Raw genomic sequence first — 12,385 nt, 5'->3', positions numbered from 1 at the left:
CTCTAACAGCGGAATTATCCACTATAAAATTTCCCATTTTCCCAGGGAAAACAAAAAAACAGTAAATGGGATTTAAGGAGTTTTATAAAGTATTATCAGCCCCCCAAAAGCCACAACATACCAGTAATTTTACCAACAGAGGAGCTGGTATTCTAAACTCTATAAATAGGCCATAGAAATCAGTTGTATAGAACAGACACAGAAAGTCTCCAAAATCAGGTAAACAAACAACGGCTATTACCACTTAATGACATTTTATTGGCATATGACAATTTACAAGGGTCCCTGTTGCAATATACATCACACTGAGTAAGAATCGTTTAGCCATCTACATTCATTCGTATTGGGTAATATTTTTACTCAAATTATAATTTAATTCCCAACACTTGATTTTAACTGTGACAAAAGGGAACAAATAGTAATTCCTTAAAGTTGGATGCAATTGGAAAAACATATTTTGCTATTTTATATTAAAATTCCTAGGATGTTGAAAGATATACACACCTAAGGACTGAGTCATGGCCTTCTTAAACAGCTTTCTTAATCCTTTCTGGAAATATCCTTTGGTTCACTTTTATTTTCCTTCTCTAGGCAAAAGGAAGTCTGTTAATGTAGGTATCAAAGAGTTAATTTTTTCTGGCATTTGTTAACAAAATTCCTTACCAAGAGGAACCATTCAGCTTTATACTATGTTGTAAAGTGTGGACTTAAATTGTGGCTTAAAAAAACACAACACAGGCTTTCATATGCTTGGCTCTGAAACAGGTAACATCCACAATGGAATCCTATTGCAGAGTTCTATCACCCTTCCTACTAAATTCTGGTATAATCCTTTCCTGAATTTTAATAGAATAAAAGCAACCAAATCAGGTATCTATTTGGGTTAAAGCAATGCATTTGCATTTAAAATATAACTTGCTGATAGGACCTAGGGAGCTTTATTCCCACTCCCTATTAAATAATTTCTCAGCAAATTCCCATTCTATTGTCTTAAGTGGAAAAACAAAACTGCACGTTTATAGTCATGCACAGAGATTCAGTATCTAACTAAATAGTAACTGTTAAAATAAAAGCTAAATTTATTTGTATAAAATAAAATGGTTGTGAAAATTCTCGAGAACTGTGTTGAAGATTAAATCCATGTTGCTTTAGCATGTAATTATTATTCTGACTAGAAGAAATTAGCTGTGTCCTGATTAATGCAATAACAAACTTGCTTTAACAGTATTTCCTCTGCTCTGTAACAATTTCAGAAAAGACAAGATAGGAGAAATCATGCAATACTAAAGATCCCAGGGCCATACACATCACATATATTGAGGGGTTTTTTTTTCATATTTTTCCCTCTTACAGTTCTTAGCAAATGCCCCTGGCTGCAATCAAGGTGGTAGGAGCACTGCAAATCATCAAGTGAGGACGAAAGATCCATGTACTTAAGATCTCTGAAAGTTTACACTAAAAGAACAAGCATTACCTCCTTTTAATGCAAACATAAACAACTAATTTGGTTGCTGAATTAACAAATGAAATTTGACTACTTTTATATATGCTCATAGAGCAGACAAACACTGAAATTTACTATTTCGGATTTTCATCTTAAGAGCTATCAGCATAAACATAAAGGTAATTCACATCTGAAAGATTATCTACCTGAAGAATAGAACCCTTGGGAAGAAAAAGAAAGCCATTTTATAAACTGCAACTGAAATAGGGAAAAAAGTAAAACCAAGTTAGACAATGCTGCAACAAACTTCCTGTCAAAACTTTTTATTGAAAAACAAATTACTTAAAATACTACTAATGAACAGTATGTTTTGTTTGCCTATTTTTCCTTATGGTTAGACTACAAACTAATGTTTCAGCTGTCCAGAAGCTCAAATAAATATGTAAGATATGAAATCAGGTACATCTTTCTAATGTATCAAGTTATTCTGCAGCTAATCCTCTTCCATACCAAGACCAAGATTACAGGTTTTGTTCTGTTTTATTTTTTTAAAAGTAATACATTTGGTAGGAATGGATTTTTTATTTGTATTTTTACAGACCAGTTCCTCTCTCAAAAAAATTAGCTGATATCTAAGACCATGACTCAAACTTTCAAATAAGAATAGAAAGAGAACTTTTTTTGAGCCCCAAAAGTAAAGGATCCTGATAGTTTTTGTAGGCCACTGTTTGCTTTCAGTTAAAAAAAAAAAAAAAGAAAAAAACCTCATACTTTTGGATCTTTTAAATAGCTTGTACTTTTTAGCTATTGGTAAAGCTTTTTTTCCTCTTAAACATCTGCTGACATGTTAAACTAGTTTAGTTTACCAAAGTAAAAACCTTTTCTGTGGTACACCTCAAAAATTAGTCACCCTACAATGTAGTGTGTGAATTAAGGAGAATGTTAAACAGATGTATAGGGTTAAAATAATTAGTGTGGTCTCTATAAACAACTTCTGTTCGGGGATTTGTATGTAGAGCTAACGTTTACTTCAGAATAAACATTAACAAACAGGGAAGGAAGAGAATCAGAACTTTCACAGAGCTGTACTTGACCATATCTTATAGACAAAGCGAATTACAATGCATGTAACAAAAACAGTAAAAGTATTTTTTAAAAGTTGATAGTTACAAATATGGTACGTAACAATTTTCTACTTTATTTCGATACAATTTTCAACATACAGTCTACTATTTTTCAAGGTATTTGAAGACTTAAAACAAAATTTCTATTGACTACTTGCAAACAGTAAAATTTAAGTAAAATGCTTACATTCTTATTTGAAAACAAAAATCAGGTAAAAAATGGTGGGTGCAAGTTCTGCTCTCTGTTGCAATCTCACTTCAGATTTACTATTCCTAAAAAAAAAAGAGAGAGAGGAAAAAGATTAGCAAAAATGTGGAGAGTGAAAATGATCCATAATAATCACTGTCTCTAAAAATGAAATAATTAACTAATTGGCCCACCAAACCCATACTGAAGAAAAATGTATCAGAATCACATTTAACAAGTTGAAATTTTCTACCTTTTCTTCTTTGCGTCTGTCCTTCTTTTCTTCATTATTTTCCATGGTCTCTTCTTCATCTTCAACAATCCCGTCCCCTTGGTATTTGTCATGAGTCCATTTTGGACTGCTACCTGATTTTTTGAAGTTAAAGCGCCCTCTGCCACGTTGAAAAGTACCACGACCTCTTCCTCTTTTGGCCCAATAATCCACACCATCATCTCTGTCATCATGCTACAGAGAGGTTAAAAACAATCATCACTAAAATGTCTTTCTTATAAGGAAAATGATCATATCCCCAAATTATAAGTCATGGTATACATCTTCTGAAGATTAGAGTATGTAAGATTGGTAATGTTCTAAAACACATTAAAACAAAGCCAGTAACACTGAAGTTTTCGGCAAAAATATTTTCCATTGTGAAAGCAAATAATTATATCTTACTGCTTATAACCCAAGCATTGAGAGCTGTCCAATTTTTTGGAGAATTTCAACTGCTAAATTACTGCCAACTTCCAAAATTTTTTTTTGCTCTCCATTATTTCAATCTAAGTCCACTGGCTAATATGCTGCATGTAAATGAGATAAAGTAACCAATAATTTTCCCAAAAAATTGCCATAGACATTAAAAAGCCATAAAAATATTATTACAACACTATAAAATTTGTTAAATAAAATAAGTGCTATAAATTATACCTTACATATAGGAACAGATTTTAAAATCCTACTAAGATTTAAAATTCAATATATCTTACACATCAATCATCTATGCTAGAGAATTTCACATGCCAAATTATGACCACGTGGTCCCTAGAGTAATACCTCAACTTATTTCTTCTTCACCAATACGAAGTACTATAGCTTTTTATTACTTTTAATTAGTTATTATTTTAACCTTAATTTTTCATTAACTATATCCAAATACAGATATTCCTCAAATTACAAATTGTTCAATTAAAACAACCTGCAAACTTGAAAAGCACTTTACTTTGTGAATGAGTAGATGAGTATTACAACCCAAAATACAAAACAAAAAGCCAAAGTTCTCCTGTAATGTAATTTAATTAATTGCTGCCCACCTCAAACTTAAACTCTCAAGTTTGTCACCTATAAAAAATGGAAAATAAAGCAAAATAATGCCCCTTACTGAAACAACAGGTATAATGCAAACAATGTTGTATAACCTATAGAATACTTGACCAGCTGTCCAGAAGTCACTATATCTTTTTCTTAAGTATTACGTGATATTAGCACCTTTGCAAAGCACAATGTGCCTTTGTGCGTTTTCAGGTAATACAGAGCACCCTCCCGGCATGAATTGCAAAGCTCAGTTACACAAGTAACACACCATGCAAAAGAGCAGTTACCAATTTCCAATAATCTATCTTTACCAAACCGATGAGAAGTGACTAACTAGTGGTGTGTAGGACTCCATAAAGAATGAATTTAGGAACTGTCAAAAGTGTAGATTTCAGAATATCAGAAAGCTTAATAGAAACCTGAAATAAAATATTTTAAAATACTCTGCCACTCAAAATCATACCCACACAACTACATAATTTCAGGCTCCCTTTTGATATTAGCACAAACAACTCTAGAGTTTGTGTTTGTTCCTGGCGTTTACACAGTATTCTATGCATTTGTGGGAAACAGCAAACAGTTTTGGAGTCAGAGGCATGGGTTTAAATCTCAACAGAGGCTGTGTGACTTTACTTGCTCATTTTAAAAATGGGAGATAGCTGTGACGGAACACAGATGAGGTGTAAAAAGCACCCAGCCCAGTTATGACAAGCAAGCACTCAAACAGTGGTAATAATATTAATAAGGGTAAGACACTATTCTGAGCACTTTCCATGTATTTATTCATCTCATCCTCAAAGAACTCTATACTGTTACTAATCCTGCTTTAGATAAGAAACTGAGGCACAGAGAAACTGAGTTACTTGCCCAAGGCCACAAAACTAGTCCTTTCCACTACTCTTTAGGCCCATCACCCACAGAATACATTTTCCAGTATCTTGGTGGTAGTAAATGATTACCATAAGGCAGCTAATAGTTACAGAAATAGAAAAAGCAGAGGCAAAACCAGACACAAGAGTTAAACCAGCCTTTACCTTTAAATAACCAATGATCTGAAACTGTATAAATTAAACAGCAGCTAGATTACACTGTATTTATCAGAGGGTATCTGGCAGCTAAGTAACATTCTCATGCTACGCATACTAACCCTTAATCCTCAAGTTCTAACTTCCAAGATTTTAGTCCTACTACAATTTTTAAAAATTACTTCACATGATAAATGGTCAGAGAAGTGAGATATTTATAATGCACAAAACACATAAACACAGGTGGCCATATCAGATCAAGACCTTCTGGAGGCGCCTGGGTGGCTCAGTCCGTTAGGCATCTGACTCCCTGCAGAGGGAGCCCTGCATCTGGCTCTGCGCTCAGCAGGGAAATCTGATCAAGATTCTCTCTCCTGCTCCCTCTGCCCCTCCCAGAACCCGAGTGCCCTCTCTTTCTCAAATCAATAATCTCAAAAAAAAAAAAAAAAAACCTTCTGAAACCCCTTATCTCTTCTCCACAAAATGAACAAGTTTCAAAAATTTAATTGATCAAACCTCCTACCTTAAGGCCCTTTCCCCACCAGGGATTTTTCTCTTCCTCAGAAGACAACATCAACACTGAGAACCTGTCCACTTCAGTACTTTCCCACTTGCTCCAACTCTTCACATACTCACCCCTCCATAGAATTTCAGATTCTAAGATAGACTCTGGAGTACTTATTATTGGAAACACTACCATACCTTTGCATAAATCCAAGATTAGAGATGAGAAGTTTCAGAACAGAATGCAACAAATGTTACTATTACTCAATATTGGAGAAAGAATGGTCGGGTGCTTTCAGAACCCTGGCTCTTGGGCCCAAGACATGGGTTCAAATTCAGTCCTGTTCTACTAGGCATGTAACTTTGGTCAAGTGCTCAACCTCTGTACCCCATTATTTTTCATCTGTAAAGAAGTGGGATAAAGGACTCATCTCAAAATGATTTTTTATAAGCATGAAATAAGTTTATTTCTTATTAGGCGCCTTCGGAAGGCTCCTACGTAGCACAGTACATATGCTCAATACATGTTACACTGTTATTATTACTACTAAATATTAACGTTTCATTAATATCAAAAGTTCCATGTTTGTCAATTATTCTGAAAGAACCTAAGGGAACATATCTGTTTACTTTTCAACCTCATCTCTTCTAAATATATTTCTATTCTCAGCGGTAGCAGTCTATAAAGTATCTTTGCAAAAGCAAAATCAAATTTAAATATCCGTGTAAAAACCAGAGCTGTCATTTCAATGGTTCATTAATTAAGAACCAAAATAATTAACTGTGGCAATAGATTTGTAAGAAAAATATACTAACATTTTAATTTTACTTCTAGTGAACATCAGTCTCTGACAAATGCATGTTTTATATAGAAATGAAGGTTTTAAAATATAGGCCCGAATAGGAACATATAAAATGTTACTGCTACTTATAAGTTGCTAAATTCTTAAAGTAACACACATTCTTCCTCTAATCAGTAAAATTACCACCTAAATGCCAAACTAAAATGTTATGTCTCAATTTAAGAAAAAATTACAACACCAGATTCTGAAAGAATGCCAGAGAAAAATGAAGGTCTGGCCTAAATTATTTGTAAAACATTCAAAATACTAAATAATTACCATCTACTTGTTCACCTCTCACTTCCCTCTTAACTTTCGTTCCAATTTTAGTATATGTGCTGCCTAAGCGAGCACTTCCCTCTTAACTTTCTAACCTTTAACATTTGGTCTCCTTCTCTGGCATTTTTTTTTTTTAAATGAACAATACGGCAATTTTACTATCACTCACTCCTCACCCTAACTTTGACAGGGTGGCCTTTTAATCTCTCCCGACTGGGTGATCTGGCTTTGTGTCCTGTAAAATGATGGCTCCTAGATTTTTTTTTCTCTCTATAGATCTGCCTTATCAACAACCCATTGCACATCTGCACTTCATTTCTCCCAGGCACTTCAAGAATAGAACTTTTCTCCTCAAATTGGATTCTTTCCCCTGTATCCCCAATCTTAGAGAGAGATCCCCTCATCTCACTACTAACACCCAACCACATTACAGGGTCCCTGAGTAAGACCTCATAAATGTTACTCTTAACTTTTCTAATATCTAACCCCTTAGTTCCGACACTCAGTAACTCTCAGATCTGTCTATACAAACATTGTTTTTCTAAACTCTGGTTAAAATCCAAATTTATTAGGATATTATGGCCTTCCACAACTTGGCTCCTGCTTTTTCTTAATTTTACCAAACTTACATCAACCATCTAGTCATAGAGTTCTATCTCAAGATGTTTCACTCCTTCAATCTACAGTACACCTGGCCTATCTTTTAAGCTTCAGATTCAAGCCCAGTTCCTCTCTGAAGGCTCTCCTAATCACTCTCTCCTTTGAAATAATCCTCCATTTCCTGCTTTGGAGGAAATCCATCACATGTATTTAGAACATTTGTTTTCATATTTATTCCAGCCAAGAACTGAAATCATACAGTATTTGTTTTTGCATTCACAGTTCCTAGCATAAACAGCAGTCTGTGAATATATAAATTCTTAAATCAAAAAGGAGATCTTTTAAGCTTTCCTGTAACTGAATAAAATGCCTTTCCCTGTGCACATGGTCAACTCATTCAATTTAAACAAGCTTAAATTTCCCCTTAGAGCATTTATTGAGTAAACTTTATGCATAATACACTTTAAAAATTTTTTCAGACTTTGGTCTTAAAGTACCCAAGAGAGTCAAATAGAACTAATTTTTTGGGGGTGCCTGGGTGGCTCAGTCGTTAAGTGTCTGCCTTCGGCTCAGGTCATGATCCCAGAGTCCTGGGATCGAGCCCCGCATCGGGCTCCCTGCTCAGCGGGAAGCCTGCTTCTTCCTCTCCCACTCCCCCCTGCTTGTGTTCCCTCTCTCGCTGTGTCTCTGTCAAATAAATAAATCTTAAAATAATAATAAATTTTTGATTGCCATTCTTCAAACAATACAGATCTACTTCAGCATATAGCTCTCTCCTCTCAGCAGGTAAGTTGTGGGTATTCAGGTGTATTCATAAAAAGCCAAATAAAAAACACGATTCTATAAATCTAGTATTACTTTCCTCCTTGCTTCTGCAAAACAACTAATCTTCAGAACTAGTCTCTGAAACATGACTTCTTTGAAAAGCTATGATAAAAATAAATGTTTCTGGTAATAGTTTTGGTATTTTCTAAAGTGTCTATAATGTTGGACCCTTTTCTCCCATGTCAAACTGCAGAAAATTTCCATCATTACCTAGAAACTCTTTCAGGACCCACCTCCTCTAGGTTCCATCCCTTAGAAAACTACTTCAGAAGGAATTGTATCACAAAGAAGCACCACATTAGTGTAGCTAGCAACTTTTCCACATGTAAATTTTCATCTTCCTTTTATTCCAATGGAAGTAAACAACCTCCCTGAGATCCTTAATTATGTGTACTGTGAGAGAATTCTTCTCTTTGTCTTTCATTTAAACAGACAGCTGTGATGATGGAAGGTAAATCTTAATGAGAAGTTTCTGTAACTGTCATTGTCTTATAGACAGATATGAAACATACGTTAATTTCTTCTCTGAATGTGGCTATCAAATCAGGTACATTTTAAATTTACCCTGATCAGCCTATAGGTGCTATCAATAAAGTATAAACAGGACCAAAGGGACCCACATTTTCAAAACTTCCAATCATCTGGGTAATGAATTTTTAAAAGATTTTCTGCATTATGGTGAAAACTCATAGTAGTGGATACCTGTACTCAAATGTATTCACCCAGTATGCTTTGAAAATTAATGCAAACCAAATAAACACAGATTTCTAACACCCACCAAGAAGTACTTCTTGCTCTTTGGGGTATATTCTGGATCCCATTCCTCTTCCTTCGGTCTCTTTTGAAAAGTAGTATTTGAGTTGTTTGGACCAGTATTTGTCCCAGCAAAAACTCCTCTGGCTCTTCCTCTGCCTCTAATTCGAAACTGATTAACATTAACAAAGTTGTTTAGTAATGCAATCAAAAGGTATTTAGTTACATGCAAACTCTAATTTTACTGCAGTAACAAAAAACATATTTCCTAATTTCCTTCCTAAATCTCAATTTCATAGCCACTGAGGATAGAAAGGGTGACTATTTTATATTATAAGCAAAAAATTCTGCCCACTGCAAGTTAAAAAGGTTAAGAAAAAATGCAGTCAATCTAAGTATTAGCATACTGACTGCACTTTCATGGCCTGAACTAGTACTTTTAAATAATAGTTGGTTCTTTTCCCTTTTACTAGCCAAAAGAGTTATCTAATTCTTTGAATTATCATAGGAGTCCCAAGTGTTCAACTACACCTATCACCATATAAGCAAAGCTCTTCTCTTTCCTAAATGATCTAATTAATGAACCCTACTAATAATTGACTGGATACTCGCTTACAGTAGGAATCTGAATATAGAAATTGAAGAGTCAAGAAAATGCACTACTATGAAGTCATTAATAATTACAACATATTTATGCAAATATGGGGATAATGTGTAGGCTATGTAGAATAAAAAGAAAATTATATGATTTCTATGATTATACGCATATAAGCAAGGACTGGAAGGCAAAATAGGCAAAATAAAAATAGTTGTAATACAGAGATTAGGTTTTTTTTTTTTTAATGTTTTAAGGTATCTTCTCAAAAACTAAGTGATTAAAGAACTAGATCTCAATAACTTTACTTGACTCTTGGGTCTTTATGCGCTATGTAGATATTGATTCCAAAGTTTAAAAAAGTATCTAGTTTATATATATATATATATATATATAAATTTTTTTTAAATTAGATAAAAACACTTATTATTTACTCTGTATACAAAGAAAGCATCATCCCAGCTCCAGCCCCTCCTCCCAACCCTTAAATGGCATATCTTAATGAAGATATTATCAAAAACCATTTCACTTTCCAAGACTAATTCTGAATGTAGGAGTAATGACTCACAACAATGTCTAAATCATGTATTTTTAACTTTCCTTATGCACAGTGCTCTAAAGTAAAGTCCTACCATCAATCAAAGGTACTTCTACTACTTACAAAGGTTCCTCGTGGTCGGCTAACTCCTCCAAAGCCTGAGTATTCTTTCAGTTCATGGTGAGTTTTAAATTCTTCTTCTCTTTCCTTCTTACTCTCCTTTTCTTCTCGAGAACTGGGAGAAGAAGGCGATGCTGAAGAGGATGAAGATCGAGAATGATCTTGCTCTCTACTTTTATGTTTACTGCAAAATAAAGAAAGAAAACAAAAAAATATGTGCTACTTTAAAAAAGATAAAGACCCTGTTGAATCTTATAATAAAAAGGATATTTTTTAAGTCAAAAAAAAAAAAAAAACTAACCCCTATTAAAATTATTACATAACTAAAATGATTGGGTGTTAAACTTTGACACAGTCTGTTTCCATTCTCCTTCAGTTTTTTTTTTTTTTTTTTTACATAACTACTGAAAAACATGATATGGCCTGCCAGTTAAAAACTAGCAGTCTGGAAACTTCAAGAATAAGGTTCAGTTCTTCAATATTTTTAACTTTTTTGTTGTTGTTATTTTAAGGCAAGGAAAAGAAGAGTAGGAAAAAGTAAGAATGTTCTTAAGGCCAAGTTTCAAAATGACTGCAGTCTGTACACCCTGGGTGAGAACAGATGGTATGGTTTGGGCCATAACTCCATTATAGAAATCAAAAGCATATGACATACAAATACCAGTCATAAATTAAAAAAACACGAGTAAAATCCACCATTTACCTAATGAACAGCAAGAAAACGATTATCTATGATATTGAGTATTCCTACTATTTATTTGACTCTATGATGATCAATTTTATATGGTTCTAATGCAACACCCGAAAAGGTCATACCTGCGATAACTCTTACCACTGCTAACAGTATCCATGGAAACATTACTTTGAAAGATAAATACACATTACTATTTCATAAAAACTAGTCCTTCCTCCCCCCCATCTCTCCCATGTTAAACCACTAGATATCAGTTTAAAATTCTTGTACTCTGGGTGTTATGAGTTGAAAAAGTGCGGAATCAAGCATAACGAACCAAAGTTCTTACACAAACTGTTTCTAGAAATGCACTGCATTGAAGTCCAACCTCCTGATGTAGCCTGGATAATAGGACACATTAATTTGTCATTTTTTTTTTCAGTGTTAGCTTGCTATTCCAAAGTTTTTGTCCTCATCCACCATAAGCCGTGTAAAAGACAAATACATTTTTGCTGTAAAACAAATAATTTTAATTGTTTAAATTTAAACATTCGATTACACAGTCAAAATTGAAAGCAATTAAGCTGACAATTATTAAAGGCTAATTAGAAGCTAAAACCTAACTCACACAGTTTTAACAATTACCTGTCATCTTTGTAAGATTTGTATTCCTTGTAATCTTTTGGAGTTTTTTCCTGCTTTCTTGATCCACTGGATTCCCTGGAGCCCTTGGAATCCCCCCGTTCTTTACTTCTTTCTTTTCTCCGACGATCAATGTCATGCCGAAGATCAGCAGAATCACACCTTAATTTTTTATCTCCCTATAAAAGACAAATGTAAAATACAGATTTCAGGAGAGATATAAGAAAAAAAAAAATATATAGCCAAATTTTATGCCAGTTTCTAAATTGGCATTTTAGTATCAGAGAAGAGTAGACCATAACATACTACTTCCACACTTAGTTTTAGTTTTTCTTAAAAAATATGCCTGGTTGTTTTGACTAAACATTTGTATACACAGTGCAACAGGACTAGGGAAGTTATGAAAAGCTAATTATCTTGAAAATGTCATCGGTTTTTGTTCAAAGCAATCCATAATAAACTCTGTACAGTAGAATGACATAATTATTTTTCCACTCAGCACATCCTCATTGTCATCACTCATCCTTTTCACAGGGTTTCTTTTTAAATGATAGAGATTATAGTCTATCTGTAATTGTGGTATAGCCTTCTACCTATAAAGTTATGGGATCCTAAAGTAACGGTTCTCATTATTTAAGCCTCATTATTATCAAGCTCTTCCCAGTAAGTTGACCAACCCAATAAAAACCACTTCAAAAGGAAGAACTGTAAATTTCCATAACATGCAAGTGGAGTATGATTAATAAAACCAAGTAAGGTTGAATAAGGGTAGAAACAAAGCCAGAAAGAGTTTATTCCCAATCCTGTACTCAGTATCTTGGGCCATATACTGCCCTTTCTCAATTCAGGTATTGCAACGGACATTAGTTTAACTGGGTCACAATTCACCTCCTTCTTGTTCCATTGCTTTTTCAAATACTAT

General features: G+C 34.0%; 1 protein-coding gene across 3 annotated transcripts in view; it reads right to left on the bottom strand.

The window, feature by feature from the left end:
* Positions 1 to 236: 236 nt before the first annotated feature.
* Positions 237 to 12,385, bottom strand: part of BCLAF1 (BCL2 associated transcription factor 1) — a 30,026-nt gene continuing 17,877 nt past the window's right edge. For 2 of the 3 annotated variants that reach the window (XM_021693682.1, XM_044917669.1), the window contains exons 9-13: positions 11,467 to 11,642; positions 10,152 to 10,332; positions 8,921 to 9,067; positions 3,009 to 3,221; positions 237 to 2,841 (exon numbers count right to left, since the gene is read on the bottom strand). In XM_021693682.1, coding sequence (XP_021549357.1) covers positions 2,836 to 2,841; positions 3,009 to 3,221; positions 8,921 to 9,067; positions 10,152 to 10,332; positions 11,467 to 11,642 — 723 coding nt within the window. In that variant the 3' untranslated portion in view covers positions 237 to 2,835. The remainder of the gene's footprint in view (positions 2,842 to 3,008; positions 3,222 to 8,920; positions 9,068 to 10,151; positions 10,333 to 11,466; positions 11,643 to 12,385) is intronic. The other variant, XM_021693684.2, reaches the window with a different exon arrangement.

The sequence above is a fragment of the Neomonachus schauinslandi genome, chromosome 8, assembly GCF_002201575.2.
Source record: "Neomonachus schauinslandi chromosome 8, ASM220157v2, whole genome shotgun sequence".
In the NCBI taxonomy this organism is placed as follows: domain Eukaryota; kingdom Metazoa; phylum Chordata; class Mammalia; order Carnivora; family Phocidae; genus Neomonachus; species Neomonachus schauinslandi.
This window is presented reverse-complemented; position numbering and strand designations above follow the sequence as displayed.